Source organism: Emydura macquarii, unplaced genomic scaffold, assembly GCF_026122565.2.
Source record: "Emydura macquarii macquarii isolate MOO-44397 ecotype Brisbane River unplaced genomic scaffold, CSIRO-AGI_Emac_v2 contig_1348, whole genome shotgun sequence".
Taxonomy (NCBI): Eukaryota; Metazoa; Chordata; order Testudines; family Chelidae; genus Emydura; species Emydura macquarii.
Window position 1 is genome coordinate 9,443,002 of NW_027131485.1, and position 20,672 is coordinate 9,463,673.

General features: G+C 41.0%; 1 protein-coding gene across 3 annotated transcripts in view; it reads right to left on the bottom strand.

Annotated features, from left to right (window-relative positions):
- The window catches only part of XPO6 (exportin 6), an 85,199-nt gene that overhangs the window by 32,107 nt on the left and 32,420 nt on the right, over positions 1-20,672 (bottom strand). The window contains exons 5-9 of one of the 3 annotated variants that reach the window (XM_067551095.1): positions 12,018-12,177; positions 11,297-11,374; positions 4,458-4,914; positions 4,133-4,204; positions 88-214 (exon numbers count right to left, since the gene is read on the bottom strand). In XM_067551095.1, the coding sequence (XP_067407196.1) occupies positions 88-214; positions 4,133-4,204; positions 4,458-4,914; positions 11,297-11,374; positions 12,018-12,177 (894 nt within the window). The remainder of the gene's footprint in view (positions 1-87; positions 215-4,132; positions 4,205-4,457; positions 4,915-11,296; positions 11,375-12,017; positions 12,178-20,672) is intronic. The other 2 variants (XM_067551097.1, XM_067551096.1) reach the window with 2 other exon arrangements.

Here is a 20,672-nt window from a genome sequence, read left to right on the forward strand (position 1 = left end):
AAGCTATCCTTTACTCATGTCATACATGGGTAGGACATACAAAGAAGGATGGAATAAGATAAAAGCAGAGGAGTGCCAGTGCTGTACCTGATGAAAGGTGTATTTGAACAAGAGAGCCAAAAATTCAACCACTGGGAACTGAGAGTATGATTCAATCCTCCTTAGGTGGACACTCACAAAGAGACGCAGGAAGTCTGTGAACTTCTCAATGTAGCTAGAGGAAAAAGAAGAGAAAACTGATAAAACATAAAGGGAACATAAACATGGGGGAAAAACTATTTCATTGAAAGTGAAAAATTCACTCAAAACCCTTTCATTAAAGAAAAACTACATTTAATAGCCAGTATTACAATTAAAATATAAAGCCCTGCAACAATTACCTACAGGACGGGCAACCCTTCATTCCATTAACACCTGAAACACAGCAGAAAAGATAGTCTAGTCAAAAGCAACTTTACTGTTCAGATAAAACAATATGAATTAAATACATTAGAGGGATAATACCAGAGAGGGAGAGGAATTATTTAAATTCAGCGCCATGTGGACACAAAAATTAATGGATATAAACCAGCAGTTAGGAAGTTTAGACTTGAAATTAGACGCAGGTTTCTAACCATCAGAGAAGTAAAGTTCTGGAATGGCCTTCCAAGGGGAGCAGTGGGGGCAAAAAAGCTAGCTGGCTTCAAAACTGACCTTGATACATTTATGGAGGGGATGGTATGATGGGACAGTCTAGTTTGGCAATTGACTGATCGTTGACTACTGGTGGTAGATATGCCAATGGCCTGTGAAGGGATGTTAGGTGGGGCGGGTTCTGAGTTATTACAGAGAATTCTTTCTTAGGTGTCTGGCTGGTGAGTCTTGCCCACATGCTCAGGGTTTAACTGATCGCCGTATTTGGGGTTGGGAAGGAATTTTCCCCCAGGGCAGATTGGCAAAGGCTCTGGGAGGTTTTTGCCTTCCTCTGTAGCATGGGGCATGGCTCACTTGCTGGTGGATTTTCTGTACCTTCAAGTCTTTAAATCATTATTTGAGGACTTTAATAACTCAATCATAGGTTAGAGATTTATTACAGGAGTAGGTGGGTGGGTGAGGTTCTGTGGCCTGCATAGTGCAGGAGGTCAGATTAGATGATCATATTGGTCCCTTCTGACCTTAGAGCTATGAGTAAATTAGGCCTTCAGATAAGCAACCCCCTTAGTGCTACAAGTATTTAGCAGCAAGACCCTGTCTTAGCTGAATGGATACGGATGTGGTTAGGCAACAGAATGTAGCACTCAGGAGATACTGTTGAACCGGACAAACACTTGCAATTGATTTTCTGGTATTAAACACACACCAATGGCAACAACCATGTCACGGAGATAAATAGGAAGTACACTGGGGGTGGGGGAATATAACCCAGTAATTCCTGCATCGAGCCCAAGAGCTTGTGATTGAACTAGATCATCTGTTTTAGGAAGAGAGACAGTCTTGATTTAAAGACTTCCTGTCAGTTTTCCCCCCAGATCTAGGATAATTCAGTTCCATGATTCAGACTGTGTGTTTCTGATGCCACAGTATATGAAGTGAAGGGCCCAAAAAGGAACCTGTTCCCAAAATTTAGACAGTCTTGAAAAATGTTAATGTAAGTAGTTAAAGCTTCAAGAAATCATTGCTAAAAATTATAAAGGTCACTGTGGTGTGACTTGTTATTGTGGAGTGAGAACATGCACTGTACAATATGGAGCTTTAAAGGAATCTAGGATACCATTTTTATTATTATTGACTGCAAGAAAACAACTACCATCACTGCATAGGACTAGTGCATTATGGTACCATTCTAATAACAAGAGTCCCATTGATTTAGTTACATAACTGCATTGCAGAAAAGCCAATCTCTCCCACAGATGTGAAATTTTAGTATTTCAATAAATTAAAAAAAAAAAAAAAAACTTCACACAGCTGAAGACACCAAAATAATTTTAGTGGCAAAATTTTAAGACATCTAGGAACGACAGTCCCTAATTATAGCAGTGCTGATGGGAAACGCTGTATTTATCCAGCACGCCTCAGTGAGAGAAAAATTCTCTCTTTGAGCTGAGCAAAGCTAGCTCCAAATTGGAGAGTCACTACTGATGAGCAACAGCAAGTTGCATCATTCTTGGACTTGATCACTATGAACCTGTGAACCCACACTGTGCCTAGAATGCATGAGGCAGTAAGATTATATGTATACTTCATTTGGCACCAGTCCCCTTGGCAAGAGGGACTTCCACTAAGTATGTACTGGTCACTGGCCAAATACTTCAAAACTAAAGTGGCCTAGTGGTAACTCAGTGATTTCTCTTTAAGCCACTGAGTGAGTTCTAATCCAAGATCTGTTGAAAGTTTTATATGGATATAGGCCTCTAAGAGCCCTGAAGCCAGTCATTAGCTTTGGAATGATCATTTATACTTATTTACTACACTTCAGACAAGAGTGAACTTTTAATGCATTCAAGGTTTTAAAGGTAGAAGATAAGGTATTGCTATATAGTTTTACACTATTTTGCAATAATGCCAGCTTTGTTCAGCAGCTTGTCAGATTAAAAATGGCAAGCGGGAGGACAACTTGATGTAAGCCAATTCCAAATTTTCAAGCCTTGGAAATCAAAGTGTAGCTAACCTTAAAACAAAGGAAAAAATACCCATTTGACAGACTACAGAATCTTTAACACATAAGAGGGAGAGATTGTAGGACAGCCAGTCCAGAGAATGTTTTACTTGTGAAAAAGATAGAGAGAAGTCTAAAAAGTTAAGCCAAAATATCTGGGCTATATCCCTGATTCAAACCATATTAAGCATTAAAAAAAAGGGAGATTCATTTATGGACCTCAAGATCTTTGAACATGAGCTATATCAAAAGAACACAAAATGAGTGCAACATGTAAAAAAATCATACTGAGCTCTAGCAGCGCTTCCATAGCCTGTGAAGAAAAATTCCTGTGCGTTGAAGTTTGTTAAACTGCAAAGGGGTAGGTAAAAAACTCTTTACTACTGCAGCATTAGTAACTTGGCTTAACTTTCCTGGAATCATCTGTTCTCTATCTGTACGGCCAAATGAACAGGTAACCAAAGCTTTCAATTTTTCTACTGCACACCTCATTTTATTGAAGCTAATGGGATAGTCAAGAAAATAGATAATTAGAACTCACTGTTAATCTAAATTTAAATTCCAAGAGAGTTAAAAATATATCTAAAGAAGCAAGGTGAAAAAGATCAAAGGCAATTTGAGAGAGAAAAAGAGATGCACTGCATCCGTATTATAGGTTGACCTGTTTTTGCTAAATCAAGGCTTACACCTGTGTTGAAGTTAAAGTGACTCTGTTGTGCACACCCATTAAACTTTTGACTGAAACTTGGGTGCCATGTCTGGGAATAAGATCAAAGGTTTAGAAGAAGTTTTGTAGTGCAGTGCTATGCTGATTTACTTCTATCACCATGCATCCATTGCATCGGGCTACAATTGTGACTCTGGGCACATTCACATAATTACAGTATCAGAAAAAAATATTTTGCCAACATTAGCATCAGCAGACAGCCCAGCTCCCTAAGCTAAAACCTACAGCAGTGCTGTAATGGAAGCTAACATCAGTAGCTGTCTGAGATGCCACACTAATGACTATTTCAACACATGGAAAGTTCCACTACACAACATGACTTTCCCTCCTGTCAGAACAAGCGGAAGCATTTCTTCATGAAAGATGTCAAAGATTTGTAACTGACTTAAGCAACAAGGTTCTTGGTATCCCTCTGGAAGTGAAAAAAGAATTAGAAGTCTCCCAGATGGTGCCATTTAAACCTGTCTTTACACAGGTGTAAGACATACTAACAAATGCGTGACGAAGCCTTCAATTTTGGGGATCCTTTCATAAGGCTGGTTAATTAGCATATTAACACCCAAGCAACCTCAAATTTCCAAAATCTTGTAATGTTGAATTTTTTTAAACAGATAATCTTCTCAGTCCCCACATAAGGTATGAAATGGACCAGTTTTCATTCCCCTCAAAGCCATGGAGCAGCCTGGAGCATGTGCTCACTCCTTTTAAACATGACTAACACACACTGATGGCAGATACCAACCGGAAATGGAATACTGCAATTCCTTTACCTCACTGTGCCTCTTCTGTTGCTCTGCTGCAACTGAATGAAGGGCAGGCTCAGCTCTTGTGCCACCTCACACCTGCAGTCAAACAGTAACGAATGGGGGAGTGGGGAGGAAGAGGACAGGAAAGAATACAAACCTACACTACCAGTCACTTTGCAAATCAACCCCCCTGCCTCTGACTTACCTGAACACACCTACCTTCCTGCTTTCCTTCAGCAGCAGAACTCTGTAAAAAAGGTGATTAAACACACCATGCATGACAGCAAGTCAGTATAGACTGTCTTTTAGTAAACAAAAGATCCTACCACAGCTACTTGATTTGTCTTACCTTTCATCCAGTTCCTCTAGCCGACTCTTCACTGAGTGGGCATTGCTCTCCTTGGTAATCTTCTGCAGGAGGTAGAAAGTCTGCTGGAACATCCGCAGCAAATACTCTTCAAACTCCATAGGCACGCAGTTCTTTGACATAAGTTCATTGATGCAAGACATAGCCAGGATGCCAAGCCTACCACGCTCTTGACCCAAGACAGAGTTCTGGCTGCTGCCATTGACGGAAGGCATCTTCCTGGCTCGGGTGTCACAGCCAAAGCGGGCAAAGTGGAATATGGTGGTGAGGAGTGAAGGGGTGATGCTGGTAGACAGCGGGATCCAGCTGAAGAGGTGGGCCAGGCACTCCAATGCCAGGGAACAAATATATTCGCTCTCTGTATCAAGGATAGGGATTGGCTGATTCAATAATTTGGCCGCACTGGGACTCTGCAACAGGCTACTTAACAGGTCACCACCTAGGAAATAAAGTACATGCACTCCTAAATTACACGATGCATACCAAACAGAGGAAACTGGATGAGTAGAGTTAAATCCTGACCATAAATCAAAAGCTTTTTTTTTTTTTTTTGCGTTTAACTGCTGCTCTTTATGCATTTAAAAAGCCAAATGTCTAAAGACAAGCCTTCAGTGCAACATACCATTAACTGGTACATGAGTCTACAAAACATACCAGGCAGCCCCTTCTCACCTCACCTACCTTCTTTGTATTCTAACTTTCAGACTGACCAAAACATTTCAGTTTGGCTAAGAGGCTTCACAGCAGGTGGCACTGCAGTTGAGAGAAGGTATTGAACAAGTGAATGAAAGCTAAAATGGCAGCTCTGTCATGTTATATTGCTAGCTTTACTGGAGTGGCACACACAAGCACTGCTTTAATTAAGGCTCTGGTAGCATTTTCATTATAATCCTATTTTAGAGCTTATGAGTCTGCTATAAAATTTATTCCCAGGATGAAATCCGGCATCCCATGCTTAAGCTTGGGAAAGTGGTTTACTGTACATATATTAGGTTGAACACTGGCAAAGTTATGTTTTCCATGCATGTAATAAAGTTTGTGGATTCTGTTTGGAATATAAGGCTTACTAACAAAAATAATATTTGCAAGGTATTAGTCTCTAATGTGGACAAGATCATATTTAACAAGTATCTTAAAAGTATGCAGATCAGATATCAATATGTAAAACTTCATAAGCACTTGACATATTACAGTTGAAATTTTTATTCACATTTGGCCTTTTTTAGCCTCTTACTAAAAAATGAAGTAATCTGAGACATTGGTAGCATGAGAGACTATAACCCAGTTTTCATCTTGCCTCAAGTAGATTACTTTTAAAGTGCTTAATAAAGTTTTTATGGGATTTACAGCCTGTTATTGGTCTCCTACACTATCATAAGTGACATCATTTTTAGCAAGCACAACGAGAGTCCTGTAGCACTTTAAAGACTAACAAATTTAATTTCTTCAGGCATAAGCTTTCATGGGCTGTAACCCACTTCGTTAGATGTAAGGAATAGAAAGCAGATAGAAGGTATATATATACACATATCCAAGTTTAAGGAATAACAATGGGGAAGCACTTGAGGCCTATTCACAACCATTGATTAGGAGGTGAGAATGTGTGAAGAGTAACAATTACTTCTTGTAACCATTCCAGCTGGTGGCTGGTGGGATAGCTGGTGGCTGAAGCACTGTGATGCACTCAGAGAAACTTCTTCTTAGTTAAATGTTGCCTGGCCCATAACCCCTCCCGCCAGCTCTGCTGTAATGTATGTAGGTACAAAATTAGAAAGGCCAAGGAACAAAATGAGATTAAACTAGCTAGAGACATAAAGGATAAGAACAGAAGAACGACCATACTGGGTCAGACCAATGGTCCATCTAGCCCAGTATCCTGTCTTCTAACAGTGGCCAATGCCAGGGGCTTCAGAGGGAATGAACAGAACAGGTCATCATCAAAGGTAACAAGAAAACAAGTCACCAAGGCCTGATGAAATACATCCTAGAATCCTCAAGAAGCTGACTGAGGAGATATCTGCACCATTAGCGATTATCTTGGATTATCATGGAAGACGGGAGAGATTCCAGAGGACTGGAAAAGGGTAGTGCCAATCTACAAAAAGGGGAATAAGGACAACCCGGGGAATTTCAGACCAGTCTGCCTAATTATTTGCTCCATTATCTTTCTGGGTACTGAAGTTAAGCTATCAGTTTGCAAACACCTAGAAGTAGAAATCATCTGCAAACTTGACACATCAAACTGGGTCTAAATAGGGACTTGGAATGGTTCTCTTATTACAAGAAGTAATTGTCACTATTCACACATTCTCATCTCCTAATCAATGGTTGTGAATAGGCCACAACTACTCTAACTGAATGGACTTTGCTTATATCTACCTTCCTCGTTGTTGTTCCTTAGCCTTGGATATGTATATATACACATCCTATGTGATTTCTATTCCTTACATCTGACAAAATGGGTTACAGCCCACAAAAGCTTATGCCTGCAGAAATTAAATGTGTTAGTCTTTAAAGTGCTACGGGACTCTAGTTGTTTTTGCTGTATACAGACTAACACGGCTACCCCTCTGAAATTTTTAGCAAATTTTTCTCACCACTAGTTTCAGAACTGCTCATTGCATTTGCTTACACACATTTCCCTGCTTATTCTGACAAGTGCTTCTCAGCACTGTGAATGTCACATGCTGTTGGGCTGAGCTTCTGTCCTTAAGATCTTAACTTCATAGCCTCACACCATTTACATGTGTGTTAACATTGCAAATGAAGTGTGACCTGGTTCTGCTCTCCCACCTCTCTCTCTCTCTCCTCCTGCAAATGCAACAAAGAATCTGAGTCAAACCACCGTCCTTCTTGTGCATCACCAGCAGCAAGACATTGTGCAGGTCAGATTAGGTCCTCAGCAACTTGTGCTCAGATATGCTCATGAAATTATGCCCTCAGTCACAACTATAAAACTTCATAACTTTTAAGGGGTTCTCAGTTGTAACTGACAGACATTAATTTTAATTAATTTAAAAAAAAATATTTTTATATATATTCACTTTTTATTCACTTTATTCAATTTTAGTTTTTTTAAATTCACTTTGTTCATTACAAGTGACTGAATATACCCAGGGAACAGATTTCTTGACTAAAATAGTACCACTTTCACTTAGTCACTTTCAAGTAAAGCAATACTTTAAAACAGGCTAAATTAGAAATTACTCTATTCAGCAACATGCTGCTGATTCAAGGTCTCCATTATTTCCCACCAGAGGACCTAACGTTGCAGAAGTTTAAGCATTAGTATGGAAAATGTGAAGTAATTTGAGCATTAGTATGGAAAATGTGAAGCTACTACAGTGCATAAATGCAATTAAAAACAAAACAAAACACAAAAACAGATTTAAGGGTTCTTTTAACAATTTCTCTTTGCTTTTCCTAGCAAACACGAAAGCACTGCAGATTTACCAAGTTCTAAAAAGTTCTGGTTGTAATGACAGTCATTACATATTTACAGGGCTTATCTATAGGATCCCAGCCCTTATTGTGCCTGATTGAAAGTTCCATTCTTAAATATACAGTTAAATTATACTCAAACTTATAAAAGCAGAAAGTGCCAGGGCCATCTATACGAATAGAAAATCTAAGCTAAAGGCTCTAAATGTCTCATTAGCAAACACAAATGGTTTATTATAAGAACTGGAATCACATGTGACCAGACACGCTTAAGTACTTGATCTCAAGTAATTTTAGAGATTTAAAGATTCAGGCCAAAAGGGACCATTAAAACATCTAGTCTTGACCTCCTATAAAGCATAGGCCATAGAACCTCACCCAGTTATCCCTGTATTGAGCCCAATAATTTATAACTGACTAATGCATATCTTCCAGAAAGGCATCCAGCCTTATTTGTAGACATGAGACAGAGAATCCACCATTCCACTTGGTAGTTCGTTCCAATGGTTAAATCACCCTTGGTGTTAAAATTTGTGCCTTATATCTAATTCAAGATTGGATGTTTATCTAAAAAATATGCTGTAGGAATTATTCTGGGAAGTTCTCTGGCCTGTGTTATACAGAAGCTCAGACTAGAGGATCACACTGGTCCCTTCTGGCCTGGGAATCTATGAGTCTAGTTTGAATTTATCTGGCTTTAGCTTCCAGCCATTGGTTCTGTGATATCTTTCTCCGCTAGCTCTTTAATACCTGATATTTTCTCCCAGTGGAGGTACTTATACACTAATCACATCACCTCTCAAGCTTCTTTTTGATAAGCTAAACATTGAGCTCCGTATGTTTATTTCTAAGGCATTTTCTCCAGCCCTCAAATCACCTTTGTGGTTCTTTTCTGCACCCTCTCTAATTTTCAAATTCCTTTTTAAAATGTGGACACCAGAACTGGACACAATATTCCAGTATCAGCCTCACCAACATCGTATACACAGGTAAAGTCACCTCCCTACTCCTTACTCACTACTCCCCTGGTTATACTTCCAAGGATCATCTTAGCCCTTTCTTGCCACAGTACTGCACAGGGACTCATGGCGAGTTACTTATTCCTATGACTCCTGTGGAGGTCTTTTCTGAATCACTGCTACCAAGGATGAAGTCCCCCATTCTGTAGGTGTGGTCTGCATTCTTTGTTCCTATATGTATGATGACTTTGCTTATGGCTATACTAAAACATTATTTTAATTGGCCTGGTTTACCCAGCAATCCACACTGCTCTGTATGACTGTCCTGTCCTCATTATTTACCACTCCAATCTTTGAATCATTTGCTACTAGCCATGTCAAACTAACATTAATCAAATATTTTCCCAAAAGACGCTGATCTTGGTAAATCAACACCGCATTACAAAAATGTACTAGTTGAACAAGGGTGTAAGAGAGGCATGCCTACATCAGTGCCAAGCTTACATACAGGGAACCAATCTAGAACAAACAATGCAGTTCAATCTTGCAATATGCTATTTTGTAATATTTCTTTTATTTTTTTAATACTCAGATTCTTCAAATACTTAGACTGCGCTAGGATTAAATAATTTTCCCCTTGACAACTAGGTACCATGGTTTTTGCCAGTTTCATGTGCCGTAGGTACCATTAAAGTCAAGTTACTCTTCTAGAGGAGGTTCAGGTACATACAGTAATATTCTAACATATGCAGTCTCCAAAGCTGTTGCATTATAGGTTTTAGTTCTTTCAGCTGGTTTGATGGGCTGAGTAACTCCAAAGATTAAGTAAACTGACTAGAGCAGTTTGAGCACAGGGAAATGATCTGTAGCAGTTCATCAAAAGCTATAATCAGGCTAGCTATACTTAATGGCAAGTGAAAAGAAAAATGGAATCTGTTCCAACAGACACCTTTAGTTTTACTACAGAGGAAGAACTGTATTAATTCACAGGATGCACTAAATAATCTAGAAGCTTTTACTGTTACTGAGTGAGTGTCGACATTAGCATGAAGAAATAAGTCACTGTTCAGGTAGAGGAATTTCCTCTTTTCTCTCTGAGAATTGACATTTTAGATTTAGACGTCTTTATCCAGCACAAGTTTGTGAAATTTGTGTGTGTGTTGGGGTGTGGGAGGGGCAGAGCCAACTTCAGAGAGGTTTTTAATTTCACAGCTGTTTCAAATGAAGCTCTACTGTATACAACGAGATGTGAAATGTGTTGACTTCATTGCATCAGAATATTTGTTCTGGTTTCTCAGAACAAGGGAGGAAGAATGAGCTATGACATCTTTTAGTTGCTGTATAAAGAGGCTTAGTTAAACTCGGACCATTCGTTATATGAGACATCAAGTAAACTGATAGTCCTCAGAATGATGGGGTGGGATTTGCTCCTGTTTATTCCCCTGGATCTAGGAGCTCTTTCTTAATGGTCTATAATACGCATTAAATCATCTTAAGTCATATAAGCAGTACGCACGCTCCATTTTCAAAGCTAGTGAAGGGAGACCACTGTACAAGTTGGCTGTAAAGCTGATAGCCAAGCTCTAAAGGCAGCTACTTGTCCCACTGTTGCTGTGCGAGAGGCTGTGTACGTAGTCAGAGGGGGAAGTGGGTAAAGAATATACATTTAATTTATCTTTTAGATAGGTTTCTGATATGCAGCTGTCGGCCTCAGCTATATAATATTATATTATAAGTTAAAGGTCAGACTAGATCATAGTGGTCCCTTCTGGCCTTGGAATCTATGAATCAGCTAAGACTGCAGTCTTTCCTGGCTTCCCAAGCACTTACAGTTGCAATTCATAGATGAAAGCCAACACTTCAATGTCATATACAGTTTGGGAACTGGCTTCTTTTCGAGAGACTTTTCTCCTCTGCACCACTGCAACTGGTAAGACACTAACAGCACAGATGCTACATGTGCAATCTTGAATGGAGGTAGCACATTTTCAATAGAGAGTCCCCAACCCAGAAGATTGGTTCCTCTGTGGGTTCCATATGTGCCAGAGATAGGGGCAGGCAAAAAAGGGCCATATACCACACCCCAGCACATACTTTTTAAACTGGGGCCATGACCCCCCACTTTTGAGAATCTGAACTTGGTAGGGACACAACAGGAGAGAGGAGCACTGACTAGAGCTGGGCAGTCTAATGGTGGAGCCCCTTCTCTATTGGTGTGACAGAGGGGCGGCAGGGCTGACTGAGTTGCATTCCAACCTACCACACCACTTGAAATGTCACTCAAATTATGACAGGTTGGGCAGTAGAGAGAGGGATCTGTGCTATGTACCATGGGTACCTTAGTGGGGTTTGGTTTAGGTCAGCAACCAAAATCTACATCCAATGCATGAAAATAAAGTACTAAATTTTAGTAAGCCATACCACTTTCTCCTGAAGTTGGGGATGGTGGCGGAGTGGCAGCAGTAACACTATGTTTGTCCCAGATGCTCTCCAAAATACCTGCCAAGAAAGAGGTAGAGTGAAGTGAGCCCAGCTAGGTTCAGGGACACTTTGTACCGGGATATTATTTTTACCTCAAACTCTCTTAATTTAGAATAGCCAACTCAAGGCAGATACAAATGACCTGAGAAACCTAAGTGCATCTGAGCTAGACACTTTCAGATGTACAGCTTAGATCTTTATTCCTTTTTCACTGCAGTGACAGCACAAGAAATAAAGTATCCTCACAGGTGGTTGTGGAGATTAGCATTTGTACAGGACTTCAAAAATGAGGAACACTACAAGTTTTATTATTAAGAGTTAAAGACAACAGTAAATTTTCATGCACATGAGTGTATCTGGTTGATCCAAGTCCATCTTTATAAACAAAGACGACCAAGCATAGCTATACTGCGACTGTGCTGCATAATCTAGTTTTAGTCATCAGATTTCATCATAAGCCATTCAAGAAGCTATTTACACAGCAGAGTTAAGAACTCAGCCAGCAGGAAGCAGTCATTACGTAACTATTGGGGTTCTTGTTTCACTGAACGATCAGCTTCACAGATGCAAGTCTGCCAGCATCTGAGATATTCACACACTGTTGCAGAAAAGGACAGGGGACAGATATTTGTTCCAACTCTACGAGTGCAGCGACACTTACCTGTGAGAAGCCCAAGTACCGTTTGTACCTGATCCAGGAGCAGTTTACGTAACTCTTCTTTCCGTGCCACACTAAGATCCTCCCTGGGGCACGCCAACTCTTCCGACGTAGTCTTCAACATGATCAGCCCAAGAGGAGTGGTCACAGGGGACTGAATCAACTGGAAGGACAAACAAAATGTGAACAGTGTTAACTAGCATTTTGTTAATTGATTAAGCGTTACAGAAAGCCACAAGATCAGATCTCATGTTGTCAGTTTATGGACACTCCCAAGTTTAGCTGTGCTGACCACTAAAGCCTTTTTTGCAGTATACTTTGGGGGAAATATAACTATGGATTTTTGTTTTCCTGAAGCACCAGTTTATCATCATCCCGATGTAGCAATCAAAATAGTATGGGAATCCTTGGGATTTCAGTAGAGTTTTCATGATGTCACAGCATATGTTCCCTGCTCCAACATGTTTACAAGTCAGAGTCTGTTCCCTCTCCCTTTGCTGCACCTTTTCCTGAGGTCACTAGTCATTAGGACTGCATCACTGTACCAGAGACCCCTTTACATGATAGGCTGCCCCTGAAGTAGTTCTCACATGGCAGGAACGTATGCCACCAGCCACACAGCTATACCAGTGGGAGCTTAGATCTCCATAATATTAGCATTGGACCATAAATAACTGCACCCAAACTTACATCAAAAGAAACAGTAATTAAGGATTTTCCAGTCTCTCCTGGCATATGAAGTACCACACTATTGTAAGTCACATTTACTTTAAAGCGAGAAGTTCCCTTTCCCCAATGTGTTCAGAAGAGAGGGAAGTGGGTCCACATAGAGTATATTATTCTATTGTGCATTTCATGATCTCCGGTATCTAAAGCCTGCATTGGGTGCCTTGAGAAATTAAATTAAAATAAATTCAGGAACTCAGGAGACAAGCAACTGGGGAATGTGTTGAACCCGAATCATAGAACATTAGGGTTGGAAGGGACCTCAGGAGGTCATCTTGTCCAACCCCTGCTCAAAGCACGACCAAACCCAACTAAATCATCCCAGCCAGGGATTTGTCAAGACAGGCCTTAAAAACCTCTAAGGATAGAGATTCCATCACCTCCCTAGGTAACCCATTCCAGTGCTTCACCACCCTCCTCATGAAAAAGGTTTTCCTAATATCCAACCAAACCCTCTCCCCCGCCCCCCCACAGAGCAACTTAAAAGCATTGCTCCTTGTTCTGTCATCTGCCACCGAGAACAGCCTAGATCCATCCTTCAAGTCATTGAAGGTTGCTATCAAATCCCCCTTCACTCTTCTCTTCTCCAGACTAAACAAGCCCAGTTCCCTCAGCCTCTCCTCATAAGTCAAGTGCTCCAGCCCCCTAATTATTTTTGTTGCCTTCCGCTGGACTCTCTTCAATTTGTCCACATCCTTCCTGCAGTGGGGGGCCCAAAACTGGACACAATACTCCAGATGTGGCCTCACCAGTGCTGAATAAAGAGGAATAATCACTTCCCTCAATCTCCTGGCTATGCCCCTACTAATGCAGCCCAATATGCCATCAGCCTTCTTGGCAACAAGGGCACACTATTGACTCATATCCAGCTTCTTGTCCACTGTAACCCTCAGGTCCTTTCCTGCAGAACTACTGCTTAGCCAGTCAGTCCCCAATCTGTAGCAGTGCATGGGATTCTTCCATCCTAAGGGCAGGACTATGCACGTGTCCTTGTTGAACTTCATCAGATTCCTTTTTGGCCCAATCCTCCAATTTGTCTAGGTCACTTTGTATCCTATCCCTAACCTCCAGCATATCTACCACTCCGCCCAGCTTAGTGTCATTCGCTAATTGGCTGAGGGTGCAATCCACCCTATCCTCCAGATCATTAATGAAGATATTGAACAAAACTGGTCCCAGGACTGACCCCTGGGGCACTCCACTTGATACCGGTTGCCAACTAGACAGTGAGCTGTTGATCATTACCCGTTGAGCTTGACGATCCAGCCAGCTTTCTATCCACCTTATAGTCCATTCATCCAACCCATACTACTTTAACTTGCTAGCAAGAATACTAAGGGAGATCATATCAAAAGCTTTGCTAAAGTCAAGGTATATCACATCCACCGCTTTCCCTGCATCCACAGAGCCAGTCATCTCATCCTATAAGGCTATCAGGTTGGTCAGACATGACCTGCCCTTGGTGAATCCATGCTGACTCTTCCTGATCACTTCATTTCCTTCAAGTGCTTCAAAATGGATTCCTTGAGAACCTGCTCCAAGATTTTTCTGAGGACTGAGGTGAGTCTGAATGGTCTGTGGCTCGCTGGATCATCCTTTTTCCCTTTTTAAAAGATGGGCACTATATTTGCCTTTTTCTAATCATCTGGTACCTTCCCCAATTCCTACTAGTTTTCAAAGATAATGGCCAGTGGCTCTACAATCACATCAGCCAACTCCCTCAGCACCCTTGGGTGCATTGCATCCGGCCCCAAGGATTTGAGCATACCCAGCTTTTCTAAATAATCTTGAACCTGTTCTTTCACCACTGAGGGCTGCTCACCTACTCTCCAAACTATTTTCAAAACTTAAAGGAGCCTTTACTTCTAGTCTAAAATATCAGATACCATTTATTCACTACCCCCTCTTGAAGTATAGCTAAAGAAAAGCACAATTACAGGGTAATCTTTGAGAGTCATAAGTCAATCTGCTTTATGTAGTTTTTGCTCCATTCATGTTAACTTGCCAGACCTGATCAGAAACTAGTTTAGCCTGAAACACATTAAAACAATTTAACACTTTAATCATGTGAAAAAGAGCGAGTGTAGATGGAACCTTAGGGCAACTGTAGAAGAGTTTGGTTGTTGGAAATTCTGGAGCACTCATGGTGGTAGTGATTATAGTATGTCTAACAGGGCAACAGTCAGGCTGGCACATTTTTCATGTTTAGTTTGTGTTGGTGATAAAGATTAATGACAGCCAACTTCCAAGTGGCCTCAGGATGCATCACAAGATATCACAGCAACTCCGTTTTACTCACAAGTTAAGAATGGCATCTCATATACATGTATCATGACATTATTGACAGGATGAAACTATTATAAGGTGGATGCACATTGGTTTAAAAACTGCACTGAGAGTAGCTATCAAGGGATTGCTGTCAAACTGGGAGGGCATATCTAGTGGGGTCCCGCAGGGGGTTGCTCTTGGTCTAGTACTAGTCAATATTTTCATTAATGACTTGAATAATAGAGTGGAGAGTATGCTTATAAAGTTTGCAGATGACACCAAGCTAGGAGGTTGCAAGCACTTTGGAGGACAGGATTAGAATTCAAAAGAGCCTTGACAAATTAGAGCATTGGTCTGAAATGAACAGGATGAAATTCAATAAAGACAAGTGTAGTACTTTGCACTTGGGAAGGAAAACTAAGATGTGCAATTACAAAATTGGAAACAACAGCTGAAAAGGATCTGAGAGTTTACAATGGATCCCAAATTAAATGAGTCAACGAGTTGCAAAAAAAGCTAATATTTTGGGGTTTATTAACAGGAGTGTCATATGTAAGACATGGGAGGTAACTGTCCTCTTCTACTCAGCGCTGGTGGGGGCCTCAGTTCTGGACAACACATTTTTAAAAGATGTGGACAAACTGGAGAGGGTCTAGAGAACAGCAACAAAAATGATGTAAGGTTTAGAAAACCTGACCCATGAGAAAGGTTAAAAAACTGGGCATGTTTAGTCTTGAGACAAGAAGACTGAAAGCTGGACCTGATAAGTCTTCACATATGTTAAGGGCTGTTATAAATAGGATGGTGATTAATTGTCCTCCATGTCCACTAAAGACAGAACAAGAAGTAATGGATTTAATCTGCAGCAAGGGAGATTTCGATTAGATATTAGAAAAAAACTTTCTAACTGTATAGGTAGTTAAACTCGGAATAGGTTTCCAATGCAGATTGCAGAATCCCTATCACTGGAGATTTTGAACAACAGATTAGACAAAACAACGTGTGTCAGGAATGGTCGAAGTTTACTTGGTTCTGCCCTCAGTGCAGAGGCCTGGACTCGATGACCTCTTGAGGTCTCTGCCAGTCTCACACTTCTATGATTAGCTCATGTAAAGTTTAACTTCTTATTGTGCATCAAATTTTATTTTACAGTTGGGTGTTCTTAGGAAAATCTGAATAGAACCTCCTCATTCACATAACCTAATGTGATAAAGTCAGGCCAGAGGGCCTCAAAAGGGCATACCAGGGTTAAAGTGTGAGCCCTAGAAAGCCAAAAACCCTTTTTCCTGCAAGCAGTGGAGAGATCATTGCAGGGCAATTAGAGACACCTGGACCCAATGAAGGGCTAGTCCAGGTGTACTTAAATCCTGCCTTCCCTAAAGGGAGGGGGAGAAGCACAGGAGGAGTAAGCTGCCAGAAGGCTGGTAGCAGCTGGAGGAGAAACTTCCCCCCAGGCCAGGAGACAGTGCTTCTCTGCAGCTGCAGAAGTAGAAAACCCCTGGCCCCAGCCAGCAGAAGGAAGCTGGAGCAAGGTACCTCCTGGGGAGACAGGGTTACTGGGGACTCCCTGGCCCACTACAAGGGGTTGAAGCGTTAGACCCACTAGGGAAAGCTGGCTGTCTGCCAGCCATACTAAGAAAAGATTAAAAGTGACAAGCTTCTTCTCTGCTAGTCTATGTAAGCTTTGTAAAAGAATACTGCTGTGTAACCAATGGCTTTATTTTACTTACATTTATTGTGTGTTGTGTGATGTTAGGATTACAGATGTATAAGACTGATCAATAGTCAGAAGGGATAAGTACGTATTAGGTATCTAAGTAAGGAGGGCTGAAACGCAAGGTCTACAGGCAAAAGTCTAAGATTTTAGCCATTTTAAGTCTTAGAATCAAGAAATTCCTGACATGAGTAAGTCATCAAAGAATAATCTTATGGCATTGGGTTATTGGAAAAGATGTGCCAAGGGGTGATATTGTGAAAAATTAGCTGTAAGATTAATTTTAGATCACAAAAATGCTCTAGAGGCACATTTTTTCCCCTAAGATGTACCTTAACCACAGGATACAGGTTGTATGTCAATGCTAATGAGAATAAAAGGAACTATACACAACCTATAAAAAACGAATATGCTAAGAGTTTTGGGGGACAAGACAATTAAGGAAAAAGAGGGTTGACACTTTCATGTATATGCGCAGAGTGTAGTTAGTGAGAATCACATTATAAAAGGGGGTGCTGAGATTGGGAAAACTGAGCTTCTTACAGAAAGACTCCAGCAGAAACCATCCCTCCACTGATGATCACTCCAGGAGAAATCCAGCAGACCCTAACACTATCTAAGAAGATGCGAGTAGGGCTGTAGCTAGAATTTGCGCATGGATATATTTAGGACTTGCATATGCTGTGATATGCATAACTTTGCTGATACAGTAGAACCTCAGAGTTAGGAACACCAGAGTTATGAACTGACCAGTCAACCACACACTTGAAACCAGAAGTACGCAATCAGGCAGCAGCAGAGACAAAAAAATGCAAATACAGTACAGTGTTATATGTAAACTACTCAAAAATAAAGTGAAAGCAGCATTTTTCTTCTGCACAGTAAAGTTTCAAAGCTGTATTAAGTCAATGTTCAGATGTAAACGTTTGAAAGAACCACCCTAACATTTTGTTCAGAGTTATGAACAACCTCCATTCCCGAGGTGTTCGTAACTGAGGTTCTACTGTAACTGTAACATTGATAACAGATATTAGACCTTGTTCTGGTGACTGTACGTGTTACTTTCCTTGGTCTTCATGTGTTCCTATGAGCTCTAGATTTGAAACAAGTGGCAGAGGTAACTCTGTTGAGCTTGAGAATGTAGCCACCAGAGCCGAACCCACAGTAGTGTAATATATCATCACAAAGACCTTGTCTACACTAACTACACTTATGTCGGCAAAACTTTTGTTGCTGAGGCGTGTTTAAAAAAACCCACAACACTCCTGAGCAACATCACTTTTGCCAGCATAAGCACTAGTGTGGACAGCACTATGTCAGCGGGAGATGCTCTCCCACCAGCATAGCTACTGCCACTCGTTTAGGTGGTTTTATGATATTGGTGGAAGAGCGTTCTCCTGTCGACATAACGTGGCTACACAAGCGCTCATACAGCGGCACAGCTGTATGGATACATGGCTGTGCCACTAAGTTTTAAGTGTAGATTAGCCCTAAATTTACTATAACTAAAAATAAAAGGCTACAGACGAAGCTATACCAATTAATAAAAACTCAGATTTAAGCATCAACAACTTTTCTGTTCATTTGTGTAATTCCAGATAGAGAAGGAAAAAAAAGATTTGTGTTTAAATAATATATTTCTCCATACTTCAGACATGATCTTACATCTAATAGTTATCTGAAGCAAGTGTGTGGCACAGAGAAGCAGAAGCTAGGAGAGAAAATTTAAGTGGGATGTGGACTGTGTTAGGCAACTTCAGAGATGGTTTAAAATTTCTTCCCAGAATAATTTTGGATGTTAGTGACATTTATTGAAAATCAGTGGCATGCAGCTGCTAAGTCCCAATCCCCTAACATTATGTCAATGTTCACAAATATATCAAGCTTTCTATGAAGAATTTTACTATCCTTAAGCAAAAACATCTGCAAGGGTCCTAGTATCGTTTCATGCATTTTATTACTTTTCTCCGTTATTTAAAAAACCATCCATGAAAAAAAGTAGTTTAGAGAATCCAAACATGATTTAAGGCTTGAATGACAGACTAAACTGTCTCAAGACTATATCAGAAACTGTCTGAAGTGATATATCAAAAGACGAGGAAACAGTGGACACAACAATTTGTCAGCAGGCCAAGAAGCAACTAAAAGCTGTGGCCTAACATGATTGTGATGAGAACCCCTTTGCCTTTATCACCTTTGGGTGCTTCAAAGTCTACCATATTTTTTTCCTACACTTCTCTTTGAATATTTCTTTTAAGGCTTTGTACTACAAAAGTAGAGAGAATTAATTCTCCCCCCATAAGAATACTTGAGAAGCAAAATAAAATATTCAAAGTGGGCTCTCTCGTCACTTAGCTATGCCAGAATATATTGCAAAAGTCAGTAGCCACTCAGAGTGTCTTTTAATTGAAGCCTAATTGAAACCTAAGTGAAGCCTGTTCATAAGTCACAAAAATCAAAGCTCTAATTGTGGACAGTTGTCTGAAGCTGTTTATTCAAGATTTGGCAAGTTAGTTCTTGGAAAGGATATAAGTTGTATTTTCACCACACAAAAGTCATTGTGCAAACAGATTACTTCCATCAGTAACTGAAACCTCGTATGAAGAGCTGGTATTTCTTACTATGACAAGTAATGTAAAATTGTGGCAAAATGCTGGCTCTGCTACAGTGGGTTCCTCACTTTTCCCTCTTGTAGTGGGTCAGGGCACTGCCTGTTACCCCTGTTTCTGGGTATTGGCCACTGGCAGGGTCCAGTGAGGGTGGGAAAGGGACCCAGACCTGAACTCTACTCCAGGTCCCAGCCCAGGAATGCTATGAATAGCAGCTATGCACTGCTGACAGTGTTTGCAGCTGTGATTCTTTCCTCTGAGCTTCTCCCCCCTTGGCCCGTTCAGCTTCTCGGGTTTCCTATCCTCTCCCTCCATGGGCAAGATCTCTCCTGATCCACCTGCCTGGGGGAGTCTCTAAGTCTTGTTCCCCTTTTTGGCAGGGCCCTTTTCCTTCAGGCCGCTGTACTTTTGAGCCAGGGGATTGGGAGGAAAGCCTCCCTCCCAGCACTCCCTTCATCTGGCTCTCTGGTCCTTCTGTCAGTCACAGCGCTCCTCCAACACTACCACCAGCTCTCCTCGCTCCCACACGCTGCCTGGCTGGAGCAGGGGTTATCATCAGGTCCCTGGCAGGGACCTAATTGTTTCCAGGTGCTCTAATTAACCTGTCATAACCTCCCCTCAGTCCACAAGAAACAAAGCTCTGATCATTCTGGGGCTTATATACCTGCCTTCTACCTTTCTCCTGCTCCCTAGACACCTTCAGGAAGCAGTGGGCACTGTCCATGGTTCTCTGCTCGGTGTCCCTTTCTGGTTCCCTCCATTCGACCCTTTGACCCCCATGCCTGTTCCTGTTTTCTCATTTGTTGTCCCCCGCAATTAGCTGAGACCCAGGCCCAGTGACTCCTCCCCTTTGGGCTGGGGCAGGGGCCTTTATTCTCCTGCTGCCTTCTGACCCTGCTGTATCACAAATACATTTGTAGCAACATATGAGCTCTTGACTTTTAGGAGTGAGGTGCTAATTCATTTAAAGAACTGGTTTGGGACTTGTCTACATGAGGAGCAATTTGATTAAAAGTGTGATTTTTAATTAATTTAGTTAGGTCAGTCAAAAAAACCTGTATGGACACTTCAGTTTAAATTAGGCTCATTTTGTTTTATCTTAAATCAATTAACAGTTTTAAAATAATCCAAATAAACTACTCTTCACTCAAAATAAGGGATTGTCTACGCTTACAGTGCTGCTTCTCCCATCGACATAGCTTCCACCTCTCAGGAAGGTGGAGTACCTATGTCGACGAGAGAAGCCCTCCTCTCAACATTAGGAACTTATGTCAGTGTAACTACATTGCTCAGGGTGCAGATTTTCCACACCTTTGAGCGACATAGTTACACCAACATTAA